We start from the raw sequence: 13,500 nt of genomic DNA, 5'->3' as shown, positions 1-13,500 counted from the left end.
CTGAACCTCTAATCTGTCGTATGTCGTAAATCAAAATTCACCACTTTGATCTCAGGAGGAAAAGAGCACCAAGTGTTGACTTGCCAAAGTACAATAAAAGTGGCGTTCGGATCTAAATCTGAAAAACAAGGGTACAAACCTAATCTCCCTCATACCGGGTTGCCCTCAACTTACGACAAGAAGCCCAGAAGCTCTGTTGCTAAGCGAGATAGTTGCTAAGTGAGTTTTGCCCCATTTTACCACCTTTCATGCCATAGTTAAATGAATCACTGCAATTCAGTTATAGTAACACATTTGTGAAGTGAATCTCGTTTCCTCATTGCTTGTCAGAAGGTCACAAAAAGGAATCACGTGGACAGTGCAACCGTCATAAAGATGAATCTGTCGCCAAGTGTTGTAAATGTGGAAAATGGTCGTAAATCACTTTTTTCAGTGCCGCTGCAACTTTGAACGGTCACTCAACGAACTATTGTAAGTTGAGGGACCATTCAAAGTTACAACGGCACTGAAAAAAAGGACTTAGGACCATTTTTCACATGTGCGACCGTTGCAGCATCCCCAAGGTCACATGCCATCAAAACTCAGACGCTTGGCAACGGACAGTCGCAGGATCCCAGGATCAGGCGATCCCCTTTTGCGACCTTCTGACAAGCAGAGTCAATGGGGGGGAAGCCAGATTCGTGTAACCCCTGAATTACTAACTTATCGACTGCAGTGATTCACTTAGCAATTGAGGGGAGAAAGGTCGTAAAAAAAATGGGGCAAAACTCACTTAATAAATGTCTTGCTTAACAGAAAAGTAGGGCTCAATTGTGGTTGTAAGTCAAGAACTACTTGCAATGTAAAATTCCAAGTTTATCACTGGAAACCTACTGACAGCACACCTTAAAACCATGGCCTGTTTGAACAAGCTGAGATTCAAAGCCGCAGTTGAGGTTTGCTCTCTTTAGAACAGGGGTCTTCAACCTTGGCCACTTTAAAGACTTGTGGACTTCAACTCCCAGCCAGAAAAGAGAGAGCAAAGCTGGCTAAGGAACTCTGGGAATTAAAGTCCACAAGTGTTAAAGTTGCCAAGATTGGAGACCCCTGCTTTAGAAGAGAACCGCTTGAATGCTTCATCAAAAAACAGATGATGAACAGTCCTGGTTTATTACTTTTCTGATTTGGAGTCGGTAGAATGCCGCCTGTCTTTTTCCTTCTTGCTTTCACTTTCTTTCTTCTCGGGTAACAGCTTTTTCCCAGCAGGTTCATTTTTGGCCTGGAATCAGACAAAAAGAAAGGGGTGATTTGGGGCCTGGTCTAGAAGAGCTGGAGAAACCCAACGGCAAGCAACCCTCCCTGTTCTGAATCGCAAGCAGGATGGAGGAAAACACACAGCACAATCATCTCCTGAATGTTCCATAAGGAAAATCAAACAAGGAAGATGGAAAGGTTAAAAGTCTTTTCCGGGATGGTTCCTTTGATCTTAATGCATGCTAAAATGTATGCAGAATAATTCAGCAGATTGTGAGGGTCCTTGATGCTCTCTAAACTAGGTTGTTTTTTTTTTGTTTTTTTTGCAGATGTTTTATGACCCAACTAGGAAACACATCAGTGCTAGAAGGGAGTGTGGAGTTCGCTTCTCTTCTGGCACTGATGATGTTCCTGCCGGATCATGAAATGCCTGCAAGAAAAACAAACAATTTTGGAGAGTACCAAGGACCTCACAGTCCCACCACAAACCCCACTCCCTTCTAGCACTGATGATGTTACACTAGTTGGGTCATAAAATGTGTGCAAGAAAATCACCAAGCTCAGAGAGCCCCAAGGACCCCACAATACCCCCCTCCTCCTCTCCACAAACCCCACTCCCTTCCAGCACTGATGCTGTTACCTAATTGGGTCATGAAAGGTGTGCAAGAAAACAACCAAGCTCAGGCAGCATTAATAACCCCACATTTCTATCCTGAGCTACGAACATGTTCTTTATCAATAATCCAATAACAATTTCACCAACGTTCTGGTAGGGCTGGATCCACGTAATCACTTAGATCAGTCTTCCTCAACCTGATGACCAACACTCTCAGAATTCCTCATTGGCATAGTAGAGAGAATTCTGGGAATTGAGGTCCCAAAGAATCTGAAAGATCTCAGGTTAAGGAAGACTCTTTTGTCGTGGCTGGTCAAGAAGTCATCGCCATGGCCAGGGTCCATATGCTATCTAGGGCTGAGGGACCCAATCTCTGGATCTTTCAGTCACTTGAAGAGATTGGATAACCATTTGTCTGAAGTGGGGTTTCCTGCCTAAGCAGGGGGCTGGACTAGACGATCTCCAAGGTCCCTTCCAACCCTGTTGTTCTGTTCTGTTCTGTTCTCTTCTCTTCTAATCTTTATCCCTTCTAATCTTTATCCCTTCTAATCTTTATCCCTTCTATTCTCTTCTCTTCTCTTCTAATCTTTATCCCTTCTAATCTTTATCCCTTCTATTCCATTCCATTCCATTCCATATCCATATTCTATTCTATTCTATTCCATTCCATTCCATATTCTATTCTATTCTATTCCATTCCATTCTATATTCTATTCTATATTCTATTCTATTCTAATTCTTTATTCCTATTCTATTCTATTCTATTCTATTCTATTCTATTCTATTCTATTCTATTCTAATCTTTATCCCTAATCTTTATCCCTTCTATTCTATTCTATTCTATTCTATTCTAATTCCATTCCATTCTATATTCTATTCTATTTCTATTTCTATTCCATTCCATTCTATATTCTATTCTATTCTATTCTAATCTTTATCCCTTCTATTCTATTCTATTTCTATTTCTATTCTATTCCATTCCATATTCTATTCTATTCTAATCTTTATCCCTAATCTTTATCCCTTCTATTCTATTCTATTCTATTCTATTCTATTCTATTCTATTCTTTATCCCTTCTAATCTTTATCCCTTCTATTCTATTCTATTCTATTCTATTCTTTATCCCTTCTATTCTTTATCCCTTCTATTCTATTCTATTCTATTCTATTCTATTCTATTCTAATCTTTATCCCTTCTATTCTATTCCATTCCATTCCATTCCATTCCATATTCTATTCTATTCTATTCTTTATCCCTTCTAATCTTTATCCATTCTATTCTATTCTATTCTATTCTATTCTATTCTATTCTATTCTATTCTATTCTATTCTATTCCATTCCCATTCCCATTCCCATTCCATTTATATTCTTATTCCTATTCTATTCTTATCACTGCCAGCTGATCAACTGCATGTTCCTGTCCTGGCTGGGGCTGATGTTGGCTGGGATTGAAGTTGATTCCTCTCCTGATTGGGACTAAAGTAAGTCCTCAACTTAACAGCAGTTCATTTAGTGACTGTTCAAAGTTACAACAGCACTGGAAAAAAAAGTGACCAATGACCACTGTTCACACTTACGACCGTTACAGCATCCCCCGTGGTCACACGATCCAAATTCAGACGCTTGGCAACCGACCCATATTTATGATGGTTGCGGTGTCCCGGGGTCATGGGATCAACTTTGGCGAACTTCTGACCAGCAAAGCCACAGCGGGGAAGCCGGATTCGCTTCACAACCGGGCTACTAATTTAATTGCTGCAGAGATTCCCTTAACAACTGTGGCGAGAAAGGTCGCCAAATGGGGCAAGATTTGCTTAACAAACATCTCCCCTCAGCAGCAAAAACGTTGGGGCTCAATGACGGTCGTTCCGTCGAGAACGATTTGTTACGCGGGTGGATTTGATCCCTCATGAAAACACTCACTTTTTCCACAGAAATCATCTTCCCGTGCAGCTCTGTCCTGTGGAGGTGGCTGATGCACTTGGTGGCTTCCTCAGACGAAGACATGGTGACGAAGCCGTAACAGCGAGCCCCGGGGCTGCGGGCGTTTGTGACTACTTTTGCACCTACCACCTTCAGAGAGAGAGAGAGAAATGAAGGAGACGACGAACACGGGTTGGGTTTACACATCTAAACACTCACTAGCTGTTGCTTGTTTGTTAGCTTCCGGGTGATAGCAACAGCAATAGCACTTAGACTTATATACCGCTTTCCTAAATGCTTTACAGCCCTCTCTAAGCGGTTTACAGTCTCAGCCTCTTGCCCCCAACAATCAGGGTCCTCATTTTACCGACTTCGGAAGGACTGAAGGCTGAGTCTTGAGCCAGTCAGGCTTGAACTCCTGGCAGGGGGGCCGGGACAGCCTGCTACCACTGCGTTCTCACCGCTGCACCATCAAGGCTCACGAAGATGTAACATGTAAATGAAGACTCAATCATCCAAGCCCAAAGTTATCTCAAAAGGTGATGTCACCTTTTTTAGATATCTCCTGGAAGGAGGCTTCGCGCTATCCGTAGTAGAACAGTTACATTCTGTCATAGCTTTCCACCACGTAGTATCAACCTTGTTCACTCCCGAGACTCTTTTTTCTGCTATGTATTCTAAATGGTCTGTGATTAATTTATAAATGTGCGTGTGTGTACGTATGTGTGATTGTGTGTATGCTTATGTGTGGAGAGAGAGAGCGCATATGTATATGGATGAGGTATGGATGAATGGATGGATGGATGGATAGAGATATATAAAGATTAGATAGCTAGACAGCTAGATATAGAGATATACAGTAGAATCTCTGGTCATGACCATAATTCGTTCCATAACTTTGGTGGTTTCTTTATCTTCTAATGTTTCATCTTCAGGAATTTCTGGGTAAGGGGTCATGTTTGATCACTACCCGAGTATATGTTCGTGACCAGATTCAAAAATTTCTTGGTCGGAACCCGATTTGGTTGTGGTCAGATCCGTTCGTGACCAGAGTACTGTAATAAAGCTTGGATGGATGGATGGATGGATGGATGGATGGATGGACTGACAGACAAAGATATAGACAGACAGGCAGACAGAGATATAGCTATATAGATATTTCTTGAGAGCAAGCATCAGAATTTCATTTTTTAATATATGTCAATGTGTTCACAAAAAAAAAAAAAAATGACCAGACAGGTTATCTTATCTTTATTTAGCCATAGTTTATTAACTAAACCATAACAATCAACTAGGCTTTAAATGCTGGTTTCTAAGCCATAACCCATTCAGTGTGCTGTGTATACTCTACACAGCAAGTCACATTATGGTTTTCTATCATGTGTGGAACCATCCACTGCTTGCAGATATTTGTAGCTGTTCAGTCACTAAGTCACATCAATTATTTGGAACCCCATGGACCATAGCAACCCCAAAAAAAAACCCTAATAAAAAGTATTTTATTGGCAAACTTTAAAACTGACAGGAAGAACACATTTTTTGACATCTTGAGGCCCCCTTCCCGTATGATAGATAATAAATCTTGTAATTCCTTCTTGGTTATGTAAGATGGAACTTGGAATTCAATGACTGAACTAGATTAACTGGTTAATTTCACAGGACACAATTTGCAAGGGAATAACTATGCAAGCATCACATAAATCTGCCTTTGAGCATCTTTCTGTAGCAAAGGCAGATGAATAATACCCCCGCAAAATCCCCACTTAAATAAAAATATGGAGCAAAAATATGGAATGGCCAAAAACAACTCTTACGTTATCCTTTTTTCCTCTTTTCAAATTTAAAATTATTACTTTAATCAAAACATTTATCCAGGAACATTGAACTGACAAAAACTTTTGGTCATACCATTTTGTTTCTCTTCACCCTACCTTGCCATATTTGCTAAACAGGTTCTTCAGATCAGTCGCTCTGGTTGAAGAGGAAAGACCACTGACCCACAGATTTCTACCAGAGCTAGGAGTGGAGCGACCTATATTTGGGGGTGGGGGGGGGGGAGGGAGGGGAAAGGAGAGGAGACATCAAATGGGACAACCCACGCTGGGTTGAAAAATCCCCCCAAATATTAGCAGTTTCCCATACCCCCCAGTTCACAGTCTGTTTTTATTTGCTCCCCTCTGGGAAGAGGTTTCAAAGTCTCTATAGCAGGACTACTAGATTCTGTAAGAACTCTGTTCCCTAAGCCCTCCGTCTGGTAAACTCGCAGGGTTCCTTTTTCTCATCACGTACAGGTATACAGCTGAACTGGACTGTGCTGTTTTTCTCTATGTCATAATTGTGTGTGTATGTGGGTCTGTGCATAATGGTTCAGGGAGGCCAGTTTTTCGCCCTCCCTGAGCTCCAGAGGCTTTCCTTGAGCCTCTGGGAGGGCGAAAACAGCCTCCCCTGGGCTCCGGAGGCCCCCTGGAGGCTAGCCTGTCATTGCAACTACCAGTTCAGTGAACCAGATGTAAAATCAGCATCCGGGTTGCCCAAACTGGTGCAAACCGGTATCAGCCCACCTGTCCTATTCCTATTCCTAATTCTATTCTATTTCTGTTCTGTTCTGTTCATCCTTTTTAGGGAGCTTTTAACTGGTCACTAAATGAATGGTTGCAAGTCAAGGACTACTTGTAGCTGTACATACACACATACACATATACATACATACATACATATTTGTTTTCTTAAGTTTTCACGGGTACTTACATGCATGGTATTCAGCTTTGTTCCGGTATTTTCCCACATCATTATAGTTGTGCTTTTAAAGTTGTAGCAACGTTTCGGCAGAATCTCATCTGCCATCATCAGATCATCATCACACATCATCACAATACAGAAGCAGTACAATACAGATGGCAGATGAGATTCTGCCGAAACGTTGCTACAACTTTAAAAGCACAACTACAACGACGTGGGAAAATACCCGAACAAAGCTGAATACCATACATACATATATACGCATACACATACATATAGCCATAAACCTACCCTTCTCATCTTTGGAAGCACTTTTAGCCTCTGCATCCTCATTTGAGCTGAAGACGAGAAAGAAAAACGATAAGCATATTATTCAACCAGAAAAAAAGCCATCTGGAAAATGATCAGGCATGACAGTGGGTGCTATGATCAAATACCTACCAGAGAAAAACCAAAAAGAAAAAAAAAACGAATTGACCTTTGACTTTTACTAAGGAAGGGGCATAGTGGGTCTTTAAAAAAAAAAAAAACCCCAAAGGAAAGTCTCCCTTGACCATCAAAGTACTAACCGCTAATCAGGAATACAAAGTTAAGAATGCAACCCTTTGGAAGATGGAGATGGTTTATATATTTTAAAATGCTTTAAGGAAAAAAAAAAAAGAACAGCCAAACATTCTCCTACGGAAACAAACCGTGTAAGGACAACTTAAAACAAAAAACAGAGAAAATCTACGTTGAAGGATAAGCTATCGTCTCGTTGGGGCCTTCGGCAGTGGGGGGGGTTTCATTGGAAGGCATCACAGCATGTTTTTGGCATTCATAAATAACCAACGGGCAAGAAAAAAAGACAGCATCTGGTCTAAAACGGAGAGAAACAAACCTCGTGTTCTGATCACCACCCTCTTGGGCAGAGGACTCTCTAGTGGCAGAGGGCTCCTCCTCAACATTAGCCTCCACTTCCATCTTCACGGCCTCTGGACTAACCACTTGGGGACCTGTGTCCGATTCCGCGGTTTCCTCACTACAGGCTTCCAGAGTTTGGACTTCTTTGCTACTCTCACCACCACCACCTCCACCTCCACTCCTGCTCTCTACCGCTAAAGAGTCCAAGTCCGGCTTGTCTTCCTCAACTGTCTGCTCGCTCGGCTCCCCTTTCGCTACCACTAAGAGCTTTGCATCGTCCTCCTCTTGGTTCTTGGCCTCAGCCGGGCCTGATTGGCTGTCCGCTTCTACAAAGTCTTCGTCCGAGTGGGCGGGAGAGGCGGCAGCCAACATGTCTTCTTCTTCTCCTTCTTCTTCTTCTTCCTCCTCCTCCTCCTCCTCCTCCTCCACGGCTTCCTGTTTGCCCGGCCATGAATTATTCGTTTCCTGCGCCTGCTCAGCTTCGGAAGTGTCTTCTTTAAGGGGCTCAGATTTACAAGTGTCACCCAAAATGTCGAGCACTTTCTCATTTTCTATGGATTTAACAGGAATAGAATGGCACAAGGTTTAATCACCAGGGAAACATAGCAAAGACAAATGCCGGACGGGCATGGCTGCCCGACTAACACCGAGAGCGTAGGGCTTAAAAGGCTAACACAGAGATTGGAAAACCCTCTGGGCCAACCACATTCACACGCCTAGAAACCAACTGCAGTCTAACACGGCTATCAGAGCAGGGCCTGAAAGAGAGAAGGAAGAATAACCTTTTTGCACAATGCTTCCCGGCGTTGATCCTTGGCTGTCTTCACACAACTGCGACGCCTTTCCAATTCTTGCCGAGACTCGCTTCCAAGCGCAGGAGGGTGCTTGTGCAGACAGGATCAATGCTTTTCGACTGTTTCGGCTTGCGGATTTTACCAGTATTCTTTTAAGGAGGCTAGGTCCACATGTGAACACCAGAAGAACTTCGGAAGTGGTTCAAAATACGCTTGGGAGTCCAGAAAAGCAAAGCGGAAGGCCTTCCGTGACCTTCCGTCTTCAAGTCTTCGCGTAAAGAGTGGATCCCTGCTTTGACATTATTCAACTGCACCTCGCTAGCCAAAGTTACCGTCCCAAAGCCCTGAGCGATATCACAGGATCTGCTCGGCACATCTAATGGCTCCTTCATATGCAGGGCCCGGTCTGTTCCCCAGTGGAAGGGATCTTAAGCAAAATTATCCTCTCAGAAGTCTGATTATTGTGCGATAAGAATCTAAGGTGCTCCCGCAGATCTGGTGATATGGCCAGATTTCCAATCTCTGTGGCTTTTCCTTTGGAGGTGTTCTGGACCGAGCACCAAGTTAGAATAACGAACTACAGCTACTTATGGGATAAAAACCCAAGAGAGTAACTAAAGGGACTGGTGTGCAAGATCTAGTGGAAAATGCACAGGAGGGGCAGAGGGTTTTTGAAATACAGTACCTGATTCCAAAGGAAACTCGTCAAGCTCCTATTAAGAAATCAAAAAAAAGGGGGGGGTCAGGGTTTACCTGGCACACGTGATTATTCAATTACTGTATTTTTTCACACTATAAGATGCACTCCCCCCGCAAAAAAAAGTGGGTGGAAAATGTCTGTGCGTCTTATAGAGCGGGGTCACCAACCTTTTGGACCTCAGGGACCATCAAAATCATAATTTTAAATCCCGGGGACCACTAATATGAATTTTGACTGACGGTGGCTTGCTGACGTTGGTGGGAGAGGGAGAGAGAGAGAGAGATCTGATCTCCCTCCCTCCCTCCCTCTCTCTCACACACAAACACACAGGCAGGGGTGGGATTCAAATTTCTTAACAATCGGTTGTGAGCGTGGCCTAATTTGTGGGTGTGGCTTGGTGGTCATGTGACTGGCTGGGCATGGCTTGTATGTAAATATTATAAATATATAAATATTGAAATTTTTTTATAAAAAAAAACTTTTACCCAAAATCAGGCAAAGCAGGCAGGCACAGTTGCTCACAGAATCACAGATTTATTCAGAAATCTATCTATCTGCCATCGGCTAGCTGAGTCTGTCACATAAAACTTGCTTGGAAGTAAACTCATAAAATTCACTCACAACACACCATATAGGTAAACAACCTCCACCGTGGTGCAGGAGGCTGACTAGGCCACGCCCACCATGGCCACGCCCACCCAGGAAACTGGGCAGAGAACCCCTTGCTAAAATTTTTGAAGCCCACCCCTGCCGCCAGCCCCCAGCCTTTGGCCTCTGCGCCCCAGCAACTTGCCTCCTTGCAGCAAAACAGCCTCGTCTGCTTCAGCACAGCCTTATTTAGCACGAGCAGCTGATTGGCAGCTGGCTGCCGCCGCGTATGGAGCAGGCGGAACTGCCTATGGAACAGGCTGAAAATGGGACGCGTGGAGACTGAAAATGGGGCATGACGAAGCAGCGACAGGCGATGGGTGGTAGCAAAGGGCAGCAGCAAACCCTGCAGCCCAGAACAGCCGATCAGTGGTATTCCAGGAAGGGGATCCCACTGCCCATCAGCTGCTCGTGCTAAATCAGGCTGTACTGAAGCTGACCAACTTGTTTGTTGTAAGGAGGCCAATTGCTGGGAGGCAGAGGCAGATTTTTTTTTTCTTCTTGTTTTCTGAAGACAGGTAGTCCTCAATTTATAACCCTTCATTTAGTGTCTGTTCAAAGTTACAACAGCACCAAAAAAAAAGGGAATTCGGACCGTTTTTCACCCTTACAAACATTGCAGCATCCCCATTGTCATGTGAACGAAACTCACAATGCTTGGCAATTCATAGTTATAATGGTTGCAGTGTACCGGGGTGATGTGATCACGTTTTGTGACCTTACGACAAGCAAAGTCAATGGGGAAGCCAGATTCACTCAACAAACAGGTTACTAATTTATAGGCTGCAGTAATTCACTTAACGATGGTGGCAAAAGAAATCGTAAAATGGGGCAAAACTCACTTAACAGGAATTTGGGGCTCAATTGTGGTTGTAAGTCGAGGACTGCCTGTACAGGCGTCCAAATACAATTTAAATACATACTCACAATTCTTATTTAGGCAGGAAATTTCAACGTTTCTTCAATACCCAATTGCAACAGAATTCAAGTTCTGGTGTAAAGTAAATAATTTTTCTCCAAGGGGGGGAAAAAAAACCCTCCAAACTCATAACATTGTTGCAAACTCCCAAATATTTCTATAGCCACGTTCATGCCAGGAATGGAGGGCGAAGCATCTAAATCTGATGGAAGCTTGCACAAACCACGGTGTGAACGTAACCTGGCTTAGAACATAACACTTTCTTGTTTCTAACCAAAAAAAAAAAAAAAAGAGCAGTTTTGCAACTGTTCCCCTGTGGGAAGAACAGAGAACTGAAAAACAGTGTCAACCTCTTTGCTTATATTATTTACTCCTTCATACATTTTAAATACCTTCAGGCTTGCAAAATCAGCAGATGATAGATCCATTGTGCTACTGGGCTCTTCGGTCTCTCCCTAAAAAGAGATTAAAAAAATAAAAATAAAAAACCATCACATTTCCCGAAAAGCTACCATTCTTTCACTAAAGTCAGGCCAGGAAATCGGTCACTCTCTCCTCCTCGATCCATTATCCCCCAAACATGGTTGGTTAGTCGCACAAATCTTACTCCCTTTCTGAAATAATAATAAATAACAAATATATATAAATGATAAATGCAGCGGAAGAAATAAAATGGGATGGGACAAAATGAGAAATCGTCTTTCGATGGGGATGCTTCAACGGTTGATGCTGTTTCCCTTTGAATTCCTACAACAGGTTTCCAAACCGTCTAGGGAATCCCACCTCCTAGAGATCCTAGGCCAGGCCAACCACGATTGCAGGAACTGGGGATTGGTGGGTTACGGATCCACCATCCTTAGTGAACGTGAGGCTGGAAACAGGCTATCATTTTTTATACAGGTTGGATTGCACTCAAGCCAAAAGCAACAAGGCAACACGCCAAAACACTCAAATCATGCCAAAATCAGACACCTGAGCCTCCAAGCGCATCAGAAACAAGCAAGGAGAATCTGCTGGTTTGGCCTGACCTGGAAAAGATAAGCCACGTGCCACCATAGGGGTACACGCCCATATTCAAGTCTAAATATGAGAGATATACAGGAGGTCCTCAACTTACAACAGCTTGTTTAAGGGCCGTTCAACGTTACAACGGCCCTGAAAAAGGTGACTGCGTTTTTCACAGTTACGACCTTTGCGGCAACCCTGTGATGGGTTCATATTTACGATGGTCGCAGCGCCTTGGGGGGCGGGGTGTCATGTGATCAGCACCTGCAACTTTCTGAGAAGCAAAGCCAAAGGGGGAAGCCAGGTTCACTTAACAATAACTTAACAACTGCAGGGATTCGCTGAACAGTTGCAAGAAAGGACGTAAAACAGGGCAACATTCATGCCACAAACATTTCACTTAGCAACACAAAGTTTGGGCTCCATCGCGGTCGTAAGTCAAGGATCTATCTATCTATCCTGGATTTTGGATCCACAGCCGAAACGGTGTAGGGCACTCAGGCTTACCTCTTGCAGCGGCTACGTCTTTTCCTGGGTTCACCCAGGAGTGGCCTAACCTCAAGCGACCTCCCGACTGATTCACCAGGAGGTGTAGTTGCAACCCAGTTACACACAGGCCGCGTGGATGCACTTATGCCTTCCAATCTGAAGCGCACCGCAGCAACAACACACAGGACGGAACAAATACCTCAGGCCAATTCCTACTTGCCTTCTGCTCGCTCGCCTGGGGCAGGAAGGCGGGAGAGCCGAGTTGGAAAAGAACACTTGCCGCGAGAGCCTTAATTGCAGCCCTTCGTGTTAAAGGGAGATTGTATTAACTTGCAACGGGCCCTCAGGGACGGTGGCAGGCAAGCCCAGCCCTGTTTGAAGGCCCAGCCATCCGGGAAAAGTCTTCTCCGTGAAGTTTGCCCAGGGGGGACAAGATGGCCTGCGGGTGCTTCGACTTAATAACCGTCCGCACAGGTACAACGGTACTAGAAAATGGGACTTGGGATTGTTTTGCGTGGCAGCATTCCCCAGGGTCACGTGATCAAAACTCGAGACGCTTAGCAACTGACTCGTATTTGTGGCCATGGCCACGTCCCGGAATCATGTGGTCTCCTTTTGAGACCTTCTGACCAGCCAAGTCAAAGGGGAAGCCAGATTCACACAGCAACCACGTGACTAACTCAATCGCTGTGGCAATTTGCAGTGAGAAAGGTCGCAAAAATGGGGCCAAACTCACTCAACAAGTGTCTCCCTTAGCAACATAAATGGGGGGGGCAATTGTGGCCGTAAGTCGAGGACTACCTGTGTAAGGAGCGGAAGGAAGGAAGGAAGGATCTCGGGGCTTTATTTATGATCCCAGGACAGATAGTTTCTCTTAACAGACATTCATTCTGGTGCATTTTCAAGCTTTCTAACTAAGGCAGTGGTGACATTAGGATGTGTGAACTTCAAACTCCCAAAAACCTGGCTGGCTGGGGAATTCTGGGAGTTGAAGCCATCCCCACATCCTAAAGCCACCAAGGTTGACAAACGCTGAACTGAGGAAACTAAGACAGAGGAGAATCAGGGAAGGTTTTGAAGCTTTTGAATTTTTTTTCTTTCGGCCCCTGGATGGCTGTGACTTTTATAGAAGGGAGAAGGCTAAGCTCGAAAGCAGGAAAAAGTCCCGTTTCAACTGAGACGGGACTCAAGTCTTTGCGAGACGCCCTGATTTGTCACAAAGGAGTCCTGTGCTTCTATCACAGGATCGAAAGAACGCTAGGGGGGGAAAAGGAAACATTCTCATAAATTATCCAGAAGGCCCATCCACCCTCAAAAGGCTTCCAATTCCCAAATTCTCCAGAAGGCAAGCTTAAAATCCACAACTTCGGAAGTCAGTCCAAGTGGGTTTTCCCATCAAAATAAAACTTGGATGTTATGCTAAACCATGATTTGCTTCGTCCTTTTGGGCGCTGAATAAACTATTGGCTAGAGTCACACCTGTCAAACCTAAATCGTTCTGTTCGTTGGCAGAGAGAGAGGCTTGCCAAG

General features: G+C 44.0%; 1 protein-coding gene across 3 annotated transcripts in view; it reads right to left on the bottom strand.

Annotated features, from left to right (window-relative positions):
- Positions 1 to 13,500, bottom strand: part of LOC113427683 (scaffold attachment factor B2-like) — a 54,216-nt gene that overhangs the window by 32,013 nt on the left and 8,703 nt on the right. For all 3 annotated transcript variants that reach the window (XM_087952771.1, XM_087952772.1, XM_087952773.1), the window contains 7 exons: positions 10,869 to 10,931; positions 8,895 to 8,922; positions 7,393 to 7,966; positions 6,804 to 6,850; positions 5,705 to 5,805; positions 3,774 to 3,923; positions 1,155 to 1,258 (listed from right to left, as the gene is read on the bottom strand). In XM_087952771.1, the coding sequence (XP_087808897.1) occupies positions 1,155 to 1,258; positions 3,774 to 3,923; positions 5,705 to 5,805; positions 6,804 to 6,850; positions 7,393 to 7,966; positions 8,895 to 8,922; positions 10,869 to 10,931 (1,067 nt within the window). The remainder of the gene's footprint in view (positions 1 to 1,154; positions 1,259 to 3,773; positions 3,924 to 5,704; positions 5,806 to 6,803; positions 6,851 to 7,392; positions 7,967 to 8,894; positions 8,923 to 10,868; positions 10,932 to 13,500) is intronic.

This window comes from Notechis scutatus, chromosome 1, assembly GCF_049901735.1.
Source record: "Notechis scutatus isolate UNSWTSFEM ecotype Mainland chromosome 1, rNotScu1.2, whole genome shotgun sequence".
NCBI classification, from domain to species: Eukaryota; Metazoa; Chordata; class Lepidosauria; order Squamata; family Elapidae; genus Notechis; species Notechis scutatus.
The sequence above is the reverse complement of the archived record's forward strand: the minus strand, read 5'-3'. Positions and strand labels throughout refer to the sequence as shown.